Source organism: Mytilus galloprovincialis, chromosome 3 (genome assembly GCF_965363235.1).
Source record: "Mytilus galloprovincialis chromosome 3, xbMytGall1.hap1.1, whole genome shotgun sequence".
Classification (NCBI taxonomy): Eukaryota; Metazoa; Mollusca; class Bivalvia; order Mytilida; family Mytilidae; genus Mytilus; species Mytilus galloprovincialis.
The window spans coordinates 28,180,849-28,196,982 of record NC_134840.1 but is presented as its reverse complement, the minus strand read 5'-3'; the positions used below and the strand labels follow the sequence as shown (position 1 = coordinate 28,196,982).

The 16,134-nt window shown below is 32.5% G+C and overlaps 1 protein-coding gene across 5 annotated transcripts in view; it reads right to left on the bottom strand.

Moving 5' to 3' along the window:
- Window positions 1–11,868: 11,868 nt before the first annotated feature.
- Window positions 11,869–16,134, bottom strand: part of LOC143067608 (beta-1,3-galactosyltransferase brn-like) — a 29,940-nt gene continuing 25,674 nt past the window's right edge. For 3 of the 5 annotated variants that reach the window (XM_076240976.1, XM_076240975.1, XM_076240977.1), the window contains one exon: window positions 11,869–13,041. In XM_076240976.1, the coding sequence (XP_076097091.1) occupies window positions 11,956–13,002 (1,047 nt within the window). In that variant the 5' untranslated portion in view covers window positions 13,003–13,041 and the 3' untranslated portion in view covers window positions 11,869–11,955. Of the gene's footprint in view, window positions 13,042–15,014; window positions 15,138–15,613; window positions 15,759–16,134 lie in introns of those variants that run through there. The other 2 variants (XM_076240979.1, XM_076240978.1) reach the window with 2 other exon arrangements.

Sequence of the window (16,134 nt, the reverse complement as noted above, 5' to 3'; positions counted from 1 at the left end):
TAGTGCCTCCTCTATCATAATCGCTGGTTTATTGTATGAAAAAAGATAAATAAAACTGTATTCTTTGTTCAAAATTTTGTACAAGTTCATTACAAACAGAAGTAAAAAAAATACAAACATTTTAGATCTTAATAAAAAAAATTCTGCACAATATAATGAGTATTGGTCCATCCTCTGTCGTTTGTAGTTGCTGTTTGGAGGCAGTAGTTTTCACCCATTAACTTTGATTAAACTCTTCTCATAAATAACCTGAACAATCAGAACCTTGGTCATAATCATCATTAGAGTAATTATTTACAAAAAAGTGTCGGACAATTCCGATGTTATCCAGGTAACCAATGGTAAAAAATAAAAGTACAAACATAGGGTAGAATGCAAGTAGTGGCAAATATCTTAATACACAAGAACCAGCTGTGACTTGATCCTTTATTCATGTGAGACAGACTTTATACAGGCACTTTCTAGGAAAAAGGAACAGAAGACACAGTATCCTTTAACTTCACTATCCGCTATATAGATTATTTTCTCTCACTTATAAACATATTTGTCAAATGAATCTATCCAATCGATCTTGAGATAAGGATACACTAACTAGTCAAGTCTACCTAATATCATGACTTACATCTAGAATTGTAAACTTTCCATTTCTATGTAGCAACCGATGATTCGAGCAGCTTCGAGCAGCATTTACATAAGGAGTATATGTCGCCCAGTTGATGCGATATTCCAGAGCTTGTGTTTCCTATTATGATTTCCTTGGAAGAGTGTTAATGCTCACCAATAAGCTATTAAACTAAGAGTTCCAAGCGGTAAAATTGAAATCATCCCTTCATATTAAAATTTAATTTAATATAAGTAGTCAGCCAGCTCAATATAAGATGTGTTGCCCTTAAATGATGACTATTACATATTTTGGGTAATTATGCCTATGATATTGAAAACATAATAGAAAAAGAGAAATTCTAAGCAGAAAAACTAATCAGCTAGACAGAATATAGAAATATTTCAACAGGGCCGAAAATCGACAGCGGAAGAGGATTTTGTCAAAACAGGTTTGATTCAATAAAAATTTTATTGTTGCATTGTATCATTTAAAAATCTGCTGAAATTTTCCTTTCACTGTACACAACCTTATTGAAAAAGAACTTAGACTATGCTAGTTCAGTATGGGCACCTTTAAAAAGGAATAATTTAAAAATGTATTGAGTATGTACAAAAACGAGCAACACGACAAATACCAAGTTTTAACAAATCAATATACCCAGAAGACTGAAGAAACTAAAGCTACCTACATATAGAAGAATCAAAGGGGACGCGATAAAGACATGCAATATATTTCATAGACAATACGCCACAGGTACTACAAGTTCATAGCAAATACATAAAATGGACATAGCAAATACATAAAATAGACATAGAAAATACATAAAATGGATATAGAAAATAAATAAAATGGACATGGCAAATACATAAAATGGACAAAGTAAATACATAAAAAGGACAATCTGATGTTCAGTGGTTGTCGTCTGTTTATGTGGTTCATAAGTATTTCTAGTTTCTCGTTTTAAATAGACTAGACCGTTGTTTTTCCAGTTTGAATGCATGGTTTTACACTAGTAATTTTTTAGACTCTTTATAGCTTACTGTTTAGTTTGAGCCAAGGCTCCGTGTTGAAGGCCGTACCTTGACCTATAATGGTTTACTTTTATAAATTGTTACTTGGATGGAGAGTTGTCTCATTGGCACTAATACCACATCTTCCTATATCTATATAGCACAAGTGTAAACAGTAACACCGAAACCGTGAGGATCCTGTATTGGAAAACAACATAAATAAAGGCAACAGTAGTATACCGCTGTTCAAAACTCGTAAATCTATGGACAAAAAAACAAAATTGGGGTAACAAACTAAAACTGAGGGAAACGCATTAAGAGGAGAACAACGACACAACATTAAAATGTAACATACACAGAAACGGACTAAGCATTCACACTCAAATATAAGTACCATTAAGTATGAATATTAATTTTTATAACGAAATACAAGATGAGAAAAACAGGCCCCATAGAGTGTCTAGTTTCCTCTCATATTGGATATAAATATTAATATTGCAGTGGCTTCTATGTCTTAGTCAGATTTAAAACAAAAAAGTTGTATACAATCATGTTTCTTTGTGTAACTATATACGTGAATATAACGGCATTTGGAATCATTTAGAAAACACATCCTGGTCATTATGGAGAGTTTTCTCATTGGCAATTACTAGTATCCTATTTCTCCTATTTATATTGATATATTAAACAATACCCATACATTAGGAGAAAGAAGAACCATAAACAATGACAAAGTCGGCCAAACAGGAGTGAATAAGATGATTAAATTTGTTTATTTCCTTTCAAGAATGAAACAAACTACAATTGTTTTTGATGAATCCCGGGTTTTTGTTGGATGACTTCAGGAACAAATTCAATACTATACACTGAATTCTGCCACACCTCAACTATACAGCAAGATAGCATGATTAAATATATATGTACAGATAACTTTTACTTACTGTTGATAGCTTCCAATTCCGTTTCAGATACATTCAATTGAACTGCTCAAGTGCAAAATATGACTTTGGAACGAAAAGAAGATTTAGAAAAGAAGAATTCTCTCTGAGTTACATCTCATATTTAAATGACTTATATTTCAAATCAAAGAGTTCCTGTTGTTCTTTTCTTGAAACCTTTTTTTTCATCTTCACTGGGATATAAATAAGAAAACCCTGCTTAATTGGTTAGAGAAAACACCATAGTCCTTTGTATTCGGGGCAACCATAGCAAATATCCTTATGACAAATTTTATGGCAGCTGGTTATTACGCTTTTAAAACACCTTTACAGTTATCTCTGTGACTCTTAATGTATTGATGTTGATTTTAAAATGGTGTTTCTATTTCCTTTTCTATTAGTGATTTAAAAAGTGAAATCAACAAAAAAAAATTGAGCTACGAGGAAAATTCAAAACGGAAAGTCGATTCCAAATCAAATGACAAAATCAAATAATAGAACTGATCAAACGAATGGACAACAACTGTCATATTTCGGACTTGGTACAGGTAAATGGTGGATTGAACCTGGTTTTATAGCGCTAAGCCTCTCACTTGTATGACAGTCGCGTCAAGTTCCATTATATCTACAAAGATGCGTCAACAAAACAGACATAACAGGGTATATTGTCAAAATAGGGATATAGCAGTCATCACTGTGTCACAATCTTAATTAGAACAAAAACAAACAAATATTAAACAAAGAAGCACAAACAGCATATATCAAATGCTTTTAATTCACGGAAAGAATAGTTTAGTTTTTGCAGCTTCCACAGATTAATATACTTATCATAAATACCAGGATTGAAATTTTATATTTGCACCAGATACGCATTTACATCTACAAAAGACTCATCAGTGACGCTCGAAAAAAAGTGTTGAAAAGGCCAAATAAAATACTAAGTTCAAGAGCATTGAGGACCAAACATTCCTAAACATTTCGCTAAATACAGCTAAGGTAATCTATTCCTGAGGTAGAACAGCCTAAGTATTTCAAATATTCAAAGTTTTGTGAAAGTTAATTTATGATTCTGACAATATCAATAATAATTCAATGTAAGAGAAATAAAAACTCGCCAATTAATCAACCAGGTCATAACCGCGTTTCGTCTACAAAAGGCTCTCCAGTGACTGTCGAGAGAAAAATTAGAAAAATGTTATTTGAAGACTCAAGCGTCCGAAAGGTTTTGCAAAATTAAACTTAGGTTATCTGTTACTGGATAGAAAATCCTTAATCGTTCGAGCACCTCAAAGTTATGTAACAACTCAGCTATAGATATAACATTATCAATTATAATTCGTTGTTTGATAAAGTCTAACATTTGATTTGGTCAGATTTTTTGGACGGGACTTTCAATTTTTCACGGAGTTTGGTATATTTGTTATAATTTGTTCAACCCACCATTTTTGTCTTTAATAATGTCCTGTACCATGTCAGGAAAATGGACATTGTTATATCATAGTTCGTTTCTGTGTGTAATATTTTTACGTTGTGTTTCCGTTACATGTCGTTTGTTTTCTCGTATATTTTAGTGTGAATTCACATTACTATAAGACGTGTCACTGTACTTTTCTATCCCAAATTCATGTATTTGGTTTTGATGTTATATTTGTCATTCTCATTGATTTTGTCTAATGCTTATTCGGTTTCTGTGTGTGTTACATTTTAATGTTGTGTCGTTGTTCTCCTCTTATATTTAATGCGTTTCCCTCAGTTTTGGTTTGTTACCCCAATTTTGTTTTTTGTCCATAGATCTACGAGTTTTGAACAGCGGTATACTACTGTTGCCTTTATTTAATACTTTTTTTTCTTGTCAACACAGACTACTGATTTGGCGATACCATCGAGAACAAAAATACCACCAACTGTGGCAGCGACATAGTAATGGTAAAATTCGCACAACGATACTGGTGAATACTTGCAATTCATTTTTTCGTCCATCTGATTTTAATTTCGTAGTTCAGATAGGTTTTTTTCACAAATAGATCTTTTATGATTTTAGTTTAGTTCTCAATACAAATACATTTATCGCCAATGCAAGGCTATATATTCACCATATAACAACACACATGAACGAAAAGCATCAATCATTTATATACTCATATGAAGATGAATATCATTGTTACCATACATTTGTGTCGGCTATTGCACCAAGTCAGGAATATTGCAGTTGTTATCAAGTAGTTCGTTTCTACATATAAGTATGTTTTTGTGATTTTACTTTTTTCTATGTATGTTGGAGGTTATTTTAGTTGCAATTCCGTGTTTCTATTGTTCCGTTGTTTTCTTCTTATAGTTGATGTGTTTCCCCCTGTTTTAGTTTGCAAGTCAGATTTATTTTCATTTCAATCGATTTATGACTTTTGAACAGTGATATACTACGGTCGCCTTTATTTACATATCTCAAATTTTCTTTTATTTTATATCAATCTTTATTTTATGTAATATGTAAGATTGTGTGTCATTATATTTAGTGAGCCACACTATACTGTCATTTTGTTTTGAGAAAATTGCAGAGTTGTGTGAATTTGACCATTATTTTGCTATTGTTCCATAATGATATTATCTGAATGCAACTTCTATAAGACACTACATCCTTGTATGCTTATTTGTGTTCATGTTAAAGGGACACTAGCTGCCAAATTTATGTTCACCGATTTGACTCAGATTGTCATATTTTATTGATAACAATGTAAAACATTTTCCCCAAACTATCAAAAATATCAAATAAACAATTTACAGGACATGGTCTCAATAAGATGTTGCTTCGTTTCGTGTGAAATTTAGCCAAGACGCCATCTAATTAACTATCGAGTTGACCTTCTATGACCATATAAGCGATGTAAACATAAACACAGATATAAATAGATTTAGCAACTAGTGCTATTGGATTTTGATAGGTCTGTTAAATTTTGTGTTATTGATTAAAAATGTATGTTTATCGTCGGTTTTGTCGAGCCTACAACTTTAGTTGCAGAAAGCTCGACATAGGGATAGTGATCCGGCGGCGGCGGTGTTAGCTCACTTCTTAAGGATTATGTACCCTGGTGTTGATTCAATGTTAAACATATGGAAGTTTTATAGAAAATCCACACCCTTTATCCTTGTCATCTCATATTTGGCAATTTAATGACTGATAGATATAGCATTATTGCATGCAGTGCTAGTATTTATTTCCTTAAAACAAGTTGATTAATGTAGTTATTGGTAAAAACAAACATAAATATGGACCAAATCAAGTACACCTTTTAGGGTGCGCTCGACTTTAGTGACTCAGCTCGAGGTATTTTGGAATTTACAGGTTGGTTAGAACTTTTTGTAAAAAATAAACACTAGCACATCATAGAAAAGCAAGTGAGTAATCTATGTTTCAAATTTTATAACAAAAATCTCTGTAATAAAGGCTGTGGATTTTCGATAAAAATCTTGGTTTATTTGCCACAAAGTACTCTTTTTCTATTAAATGCAATGAAACAGTTAATAATAATGCTTTGCATCAAGTTTCCCCTCGGTATGTGTAAAAAATGGCCTATCTTTATTATTCATTATATCTGTAGTTTTGATACAATTGAAGTTTAAAAAATTCGTACAAAAATGGCTACAGAAGGGGTCATAAACCTTAAAAGCTTTATATTTTAGAAGGTGGAAGCCCTGGAGGCTTCATACTTTGTATATAGATGCCTCATGTTACGAAGTTTCCGTAAGTCACATGTCCAATGTCCTTGACCTCATTTTCATGGTTCAGTGACTACTTGAAAAAAAAGTTAAGATTTTTTGAAATGTTAAATTCTCCCTTATTATAAGTAAAATGATAACTATATTTGGTATTGTGTACCTTGCAAGGTCCTCATGCCCGTCAGATAGTTTTCACTTGACCTTGACCTCATTTCATAGATCAGTAAACAAGGTTTAGTTTTGGTGGTCAAATCCATAACTCAGATACTATAAGCAATAGGTCTTGTATATTTGGTGTATGGAAGGACTGTATAAGGTGTACATGTCCAACTGACAGATGTCATCTGACCTTGACCTCATTTTCATGGTTCAGTGGTTATAGTTAAGTTTTTGACTTTTGGTCTTTTTTTTCTAATTCTATATGGTCAACTATATTTGGTGTATGGAAATATTATATGATCTAATTGTCAGTTGCGTAAGTTTTATTTGACCGTGACCTCCTTTTCACGGTTCATTACTCAGTGTTAAGATTTTGTGTTTTGGTCTGTTTTTCGTGTAATCTATAAGCAATAGGTCAACTACATTTGCTGTACGGAAGAATAGTTAGCTGTGCATTTCTGTCTGGCATTGTCCAACTGACCTTGACCTAATTTTCATATGGTTCATTGGTCAATGTTTAGTTTTCTTGGTTAATGTTAAGTTTATGTGACAGTTGTAATAAAGCTTTATATTTATGACTATCTACATAATATCAATGATTAGTAAAGAAGGCGAGACATTTCAGCGTGTGCACTCTTGTTACCTTTATAAGAATGATTTTGTGTGGATCGAATCAGTTAATCAAATTATTTACCTTTGTTTTACTTTCAATGTTGACATTCTTTTCCTTTAAAAACCCGTACACGGACAATGCATGCGTTATTCTATCACTTTCAACGGGGTTAAATTGGAGTTCACATGCATATGGACTTAATGAGGTCGAGTTATTCACTTGCAAGTGCATAATTCATTATCAATGTTTATTAGCTTAATTTGACAAAATTGAACCATTTAGCTGATAAAAGCAAATTATTATTTCACTTTTTCACTTTCATTAATGATTGAACCAAAAAATCATACTTTCAATTTTTTATATATCTCGTAGCTAGTGCCCCTGTAAGTTGAAATTGTTGGAAGAACTTGGACCGTTTTTTGTTGTTGTTGTTATTGTAACACAGTGATTTCTCATGAAGATGTTTGACCAGACGCTTTAATAAACGGAATTATTTGTAATAATATGAAGTTTAAAAGCTGTTTTATGGAGAACGGGTTCGTTTCTTGTGAAGCTACATATATGCATAGACTTTTTACAAGTCCTACTCGTACTAAAGTTGACTTGTTGGTGTCCACTTATGATGATTTTAAATAACAGACCTTTCTAAGATTGTCTATTATAAATTTTAAAATTATTATATAACTAAGGTTCCACTCACTCAGGCAAAGTTGACCTTAGATTTGCTTAGATGTTTTTATGAATTTTTGTATTCCTTTCTTTCATTTTTTGCGAATGGGTTTCGTCTATATATCTTTTTGCGTATCTTTCTTACATATGACGTGGCTCTGTACTTATAGATTTCATTCGGTTGTGTTATTGTGCCATGGTTAATGTCTGTTTATACATTTGTTTGGTTTTATAGTAATTAGTAGTCCGAGATTACTCTAACGTCCAACGGCTGTTTTGCCAGACAAGCTGGGGCCGTGGGACGTCAGAGCTCGTCCCATATCAAAAAGTGGATATTTCCCTACCCAAAATAGATGCGCTGCTTTGTCGCTTCTGGTGCCGACTGACGGCCTTGGAATTATATAAATCGGGCATCAATCTGTTCATTTTTCATTTGTCTCTTCATTTATGTAAGTTTCACTTACCTGCCAACCTTTATTTTCTCATTATTAGACAGTTTTCACAGTGACCCATCGATTTCGGCATTTTGACTTTCACTTTCAAATGGACGTCAAGTTACGAGAGAGTTCGTTGTCTCGAGACTCAAAATATGCAAATATTTATATTTTTTCACCTCCTTTATAGGAGATCGATGATTAACATTTAGTAGCAAACCATGATTTTTCACCTCCTTTACAGGAGATCGGTATGAAGCATTTAGTTCCGACCACGTTACAATCGGAAGCTCTCGGACATTTAGATAACTTGCATTGTAAATGAACGAGGTGTTACATTATGGTCATTTACATAAATCATCACTGTTTTCTCGTGGTCATGTGATAATCTTTGAAAATGAAAGGCAAAATGCCGAAATCGATGGGTCACTGTGAAAACTGTCTAATGATGAGAAAATAAAGGTTGGCAGGTAGGTGAAACTTACATAAATGAAGAGATAAATGAAAAATGAACAGATTGATGCCCGATTTATATAATTCCAAGGCCGTCAGTCGGCACCAGAAGCGACGAAGCAGCGCATCTATTTTGGGTGGGCAAATATCCACTTGATATGGGACGAGCTCTGACGTCCCACGGCCCCAGCTTGTCTGGCAAAACAGCCGTTGGACGTCAGAGTAATCTCGGACTAAGTAATTAGATAATAACACAATGTTGACTGCTGTACCCCTATTTTTGACATTTTTTTCCTATTATGTATGTTTGTTTTGTTCACACATCATTGTCAATATAATAGAATTGTATGCGACTATCATACAAGTGAGAGGGTTTAATCACCATGTAGTAAATGCCTGTACCAAGTCGGGAATATAACAGTTATTGTCCATTCATTGATGTGTTACCGCTTTAGATTTTGCCATTTGATCAGGGACTCTCTTATTTTAATTTTCCTCGAATTTCAGTATTTTTATGAATTTACAATTTGGGTTATATACTAGTAGCTTTTCAACTGTATCGGTTTTTACACAGCCTCAGCTTTCAAATATTCGCATTTGAGCTTTCTTGATGAAGGTAAATCCAGAAAAAAACGCTTCCGAGACATGCACTTAATAACATGTTGTTATCATCGTTAAAGTAGGAGTCATGGGAAATTTTACAATTTTGTACTAAAGTGAGCATAGACTCTACGCATGTCTCTTTGTTTAAACACAATGACACGGGTACAGGAAAATAAGTACCTTAGCCAACTTTTTATCTGTGAAAATAATTATATTGACTGAAAACGAATCATTTGGTTTTATATGCTCTCATGTCATATGAAAATAAACAAAATTACAAGAAATCAACCCTATGAAAGCAACACATTATTATAGAATTATATGCCCCGAACACAAACCGGTAATGCTCTGGAAAACAATAGCAAATTTAAGAAGTCATATAAAAAAAATGAGTTGACAATCTCGAAATATGGATAGTTGATATACATATACAGCAATATATTATTATCATAAGATATTTATTCACAATACTGATTGATATTTGCTTAATATTTTATGAGCTATCTATTTTGAAATGACATCTTTATATGAAAACTTCAGCTATTTGACGTTGTATACAAAAAAAAAAAAAAAAAACAGCAGTAAATTACTTTATACAGATTTTCGAATTAATTACATGATTACCAAAACCTTTTTTTCATTAGAGAGCTGAAAGCAGGATCATTCCACGATAAATATTTATACGTCATAAAGCTGAAAGCGGCACAAAAAAGGATGTCAAGCTCGTAAAACATTTATCAAATTTTAATCATTATACTACATGTATATCAAAGGATAATAATTTATTGCTATGTATGTTTATATTAATTGTGCATTTTTCCCTAACACTCAAACTATCGTTTTTGAAAAAGCACAAGCATTTGCAAGTAAACGAACAATGCGAAAAAAATAGTATTGATTGATTATGTAGCCATATTTTAAAGTTTTGTGTTAACTAGTTAAGACGTCAGTTTTATCATGTAAATCAAAATTCATTTGATAAAATTTACTGTTTGCAATAGCATAAATTGTTATAAATAATAAGGATGTTCTTATCACAAGCAGAAAACCCTAGCCGTATTTGGCACAACCTTTTTCAACTTTTGATCCTCAGAGCTGTACAACTTTGTAACCTTTTTTGACTTTCGAACTTTTATATCTGGGCGTCACTGGTAAGTCTTGTGTGGACGAGGCGCGGTTTTGACGTATTGAATTTTAAAACGTGATGCCTTCTGTTATCTATTATTCATGTGTTTCTTTGCCTAATACGTTCTCCTATTTATTTGTATTGAAGTCCTGTATTATTATGTTGTCATTTTAATGTTATATTTAACAATGCCATTAAAGTGCGAGGTTTGGCATGCCACAAAACCAGGTTCAACCCACCATTTCTTTTCTTTAAAAATGTCCTGTACCAAGTCATTGTTATATCATAGTTCGTTTCTGTATGTGTAACATTATACGTTGTGTTTCTGTTGTGTCGTTTGTTTTCTCCTATATTAGAGTGTAAGACATATCACGGTACTTTTCTATCCCAAATTCATGTATTTGGTTTTGATGTTATATTGGTTATTCTCATCGGATTTTGTCTAATGCTGTGTGTGTTACATTTTAATGTTGTTCCGTTGTTCTCCTCTTATATTTAATGAGTTTCCCTCAGTTTTAGTTTGTTACCCTGATTTTGTTTTTTTGTCCATAGATTTACGAGTTTTGAACAGTGGTATACTACTGTTGCCTTTATTCATACACCACGGGTAATGTTCGTATGATTGAAAACAATGACGGAAACAAATGATTGGTCTTTCAGTCAATAAAAGATGAACATTTTTATGAATTGAACGCCTACTGTAAATATTTATTGGATTACATTTTGAAAGGATAACTCATGAAAAAATTCAGAAGAGAAAGGTTTAGAAGATGTTATATTCTAGTATAACAAGTTAAAACGAACAACTGACGAATGACGCCAAATGACATAACACAACTTGTAAAATTAAACATACCCACATTTTTCTGTGGTCGTCCAAATTTCCAACTGTTCATCGTGGTTCATATAATGTTTTGCCAATGGACGTTAAGCAAATTAAATTCAATCGATCATTATATTAGGTGTCTGTTCTGATCATCAGATATTACAAAAATCGTTATCCTAATCTCTGAAATTTTGGGTGAAATTTATTATTTATAAATTCTTATTTTCCTATTATAGTACAGAGAAAATCCAGTATATTTCAATAGAAAAGCCAACACGAAGGGAATCTTTTTCAGAATATTACGGTGACAAACACTTCAATACGACATAAAAAGCCTATCAAGAATTACCAAAAAATATTGGACAGTAAAACAGACCAGACCAACCTCAAACGCCAAATTCTTCCGATTAAATGTTTTATATATGGACACTTAAATGAAAAGTTTTTACAGATAATTTGCAAGAAAATTAATATATAAATGCTTCGGTTCCTTTGAGTTCCGGTTTCAAATTTTAAATTTTTTTTTCTAAAAATCAACTTGACCTGTATTTCAAGATTGAATTCTCGTTATCTGATACTTCAAGATAAATATATCATTGTTTCTGTGTGTATATGATAACAATTCAAAAATGGAATGCATATATTCGGCGAAAAGCTCATTAGAGCTTATGTTGTAGTATGTTTGTCAATATGCCGAATCAAAATAAAGTTCAACTTACTTACTTCTATGACGTATCAAGCTTTAATAAAATATTTAAGAAAAAGATACCAATTCAAAATAATTTGTAAAATTAAAGCTATCGTATTCATGATTTCTGTAATTGTTTATTGAGATCTGTGGACGAATTTAAAGACATTGTTGCTAGAAAGACATCCCAGATGACCAAAAGTTGTCTGTGATCTCCATAGCCATGAGATGCAAAAATAGTTTTCAAGCGCATAGGTGGTGTATGCACAACATCAAATCGTTCATCATTATGTAATGGAAGCTTGAGTTTTTGAGCCACTATTCCTAGATAGGCGTCGTCTATATGAATGTATTGCACATATGGAAATGCCGTTTTTAATAACTTGGCTATAGTCATCGACATGAGAATAGCACCACCGGACGGATAGTTTGGATAAATATCATACGGGTATTCCTCTCGAGTTATGTACCATTTCGAAGATTTGTTCCTATACGGCTTCGCTCTTTTAATGATACATCCGGAAAACAGGTTCGATTTGAGAGTATCAGGTAGTGTTTTTAAATACTTATTAACTTTCAAAATGTTTATGAAAAAGTCATCATCTACGAAAAACAGAAACTGAGTATTGCCACAATTTTCTACAGCATACTGGTATGCCATAGCCGTTTTGTTCATATTGTTATCGTAAATATCAACAAAATCTCCTTGTAAAACATCTTTGTATGTTTTAGATTCTATATCAATCATATCCTGAACAACACTATAATATCCTAGAAGATATATAACTTTTATATGAGGATGTGATATATTCCCCCATGTTTGTCTGATGGACATTCGATGAGCTATATTCGAAGCATCTGATTTCACTAGCACTAATAAAAAATCCGGCCCTATATGCAGATCGCAAACATGTAATGGTTCATGAATATATTCGATATTGGTTGGGTTAATGGGTTGTTTCGCAGATGATCCATTTATGTAAATTTCGTGGACGATTTTTTGTAAATAGTTATTTGAAACAGAACAATGTACGCAATTATTATGCACCATTATTAACGGGTGTGTGAATAACGTAAAACAAAGAAAACATGACGTAGCAAATATTGTCATCAGCAAGTTTCTATATATTCGATGGGCAGGAAGACAACGGTGACGTATAGACATCTTCCTTCAATCCCAATCATGTTACCTCTCACTTTTATCCTGAAAAAGCAGAAAACAATTAGACATATCTCAAGTAATTACAATATTCCAGCATAAAGTTAATTTTGTTATTTAAAGACTTTAAACACGACCGTTTAATCATGTATGAAGATAAATTAAAAATATTTTGATCTGAAGGAAATATAGCATGCACAGAACTTTCAAGAACACCATGGCTATTGATGTTGTTGACATCAAACAAGTTTCTAATGTATTTTATAGATAAATAATGAATTTGTGATGTTTTTTTTATTTTATTATGTGCATGTTAGTGCAATAGTTGAGACAGGGGTAAAGACAAATGTTAGACAAGGTATTGAAAGTATCTCTTCCCTCGGAGATCGCTACCAATCACTTTCGCCCCTGGTCTGGTCGCCTATATTATTATTTTATGTTGTTTTTGGGGTTCTTTAAATGTTCCAATAGTACTGGAGAAGAATATATACCCATGGTGCGTGATTTTTCATTAGAAGATAATGAATATTATTACAAAAAAATATTCATCAATTCCAGATAAAAAAAAATCATAAAACACTCAAGCTCAAACCTTTGAATCCTCATTAATTGGCTGTTCCAAAACAGACAGGTGAAACCATGATATGCTAATAAAGAATTGGATTAAGGGATTCCAAAGTGGCTTGGACCGTATTTTGACAGAATATGTGTTCTTACTTTTAACTGTTGTCCGTTTTCTTATGAAAATCTGTCACAACTCGATACACTGGAGATCAATATTAACGAAACTCAACCATACAAGGAACACGGAAAATTACAAGGAAAACTATCTATGTGCTACAAGGTTAAGTTTTTAAGTGTATGTGTATATGTTTTCATTTAAGACATCTTATTAGGATGTGTATAATATGATCGTTAATTGTTGTGTCGTACTCTTTTTTAACGAATGAGGTTAATTGCAATTGTGCAATTCACTGATCTGTCTTGGTGAGCAGTGGCGGATCCAGGGGGGGGGGGGGGGGGGGGTCCAGGGGTTGTAACCCCCTTTTTTTAGACGATCAATGCATTTGAATGGGAGCATATAGTTGGAACCCCCCTTTACTCTGGGTTGGGCCCCCATTTTTTAAAATGGCTGGATCCGCCCCTGGTGAGTAAAAATTCGAGTTAACCTAATGATTTAATAGAAACAACAACAATACAAACTAATTTCACAAATAAATAAAAATCATGATGCCCATTGAAGTGCAGTATAATTACAAAATGTTCGTTACATGACAAAGAAACAAAAACCAAGGATTTTTATTGTACGTTTTAGACAATAATGTTGCATTCGATTAATTAAATTGATGCGTTTAAAATATCAACCCTATTGTATATGATAATTTGCTCTATCTAATATACACATTTCAATTTATCAAGAACATATAATCTTGTATTTTCACAATGCATTATGTTTCCTATGTTGGTAATATTATCAAAAGTTATTCATAAATGTTTGTGAGAAGAGAAAAGGTACTAGTTTACAAAGGAGTGATCCGCAAACAATCTACCTAGACTTAAATTCGAAACGAGACGGGGCCAAGTACATGACTTTCTTTGAAACTCCCGCATTAGTATTCTTCAGAGGTGCGAGTAAACACTCTTAGTTTTCGATTTGATATATAATTTTCAAACTATTTGTACAGTTTTCAATCAATACCATATGGTGTTATCTATATGTTAAGGCCCATATATGTCACATTCAGACAAAATCCATTAAATAAAAAGGTTATACAGTAATCATCGAGTGACAAACACCGAGAAGTATGTCAGTCTGATTTAATATAAGGTAAAAGCTAAAATCAGTTTGAATATAAAAACAAATACTCTTAAATGATCAGGATGAGCTAAGTATTCTGACATATATTTTTGAACATTGTATACGAATTTTTCTGAACATATGCAGTATCAGACTGTTTTATGGTACTCCATACTATTTTCTCTATAAAGTTTGTTAAAATATAATTAATGGTACTTACATTTATGATAAATCTCATTTAAATAGTCAAATGTTTGTTATAAACCGTAATTTATAACACTTAAATGTTGTATTTGAGGGGAAAATTTAGTTAATTCTACACCAAATGTTACACCAATGAAACCAATATGAACGTTGTGCAGTAGCCTCAAGGTTACAGGTACATTGTTAACATGCTAACTAATCAATAATCAGATGACATTGTTTAAAATCACGCTTCAAAAAACTTGTAATGTTTTAACTTAATATATGAAATAGTTTCATAATATAGTAACATGATAAATGGAGAGAACATGAAAATACCCAATCAAGTCCTTTTCCATCCTTCTAACCTCAAAACAGAGAATAATCGTACACGAAATACGATCTCAAAGGCAAAATTCATCGGATCATTATAGTTTCCAACATGTCATTTTTTCCTACTTTTATTATTCTATTAACATAGCTATATATATATATGCTAGAATGACCTAGTGGTCTGTTCATTATCATGGAATTCATTTTCAATTCTTATGATAAAAAAAATATTTGTTTAATAAAGGTAGTCTTCGGAATTTATTAACATATTTTACAATGTGAATATTAAAGAAGCCTACATACCGCATAGCCAAATAGACGCCACTTGAATTGCACAAGCGTTTTATTGCCGGTCGGAAGAAGACTCTTGAGCTTCTTAAGTAAATGCACATAGCTGAGTTTATCCTTGAACTGTCATTTGATTCGCTGCAAAGATGAACAAATCAACGTTCGACGACTAGGCTAACTACAGCTACTCAGTATTTCATTGAGTTGATTGACGAAATCCACAGATACAGCTAAACCTGTGTCTTTCTTTACTACTAAGAGATTATTTCTCTTCCCCCCATTTTGAACGTTTCATTTCTGCAGCGCTTTATTGAGTGTACATACATATAGTTACGGCACGATACGGTAATATATTCAAAGACTTGCATATTAAATTTCCATAATTCGATGAAAGAGAGTTGCAGTGGACTATGAAACTGTATTTAGATATTTAAATCAATGTTTTTTATTAGTTAATTTTACTGAATATTCTCCCTGGATATTCAGTGGCATTTTGACAGGGATGGTGGAATGCTGTACACCAAGTTTAATTGTTA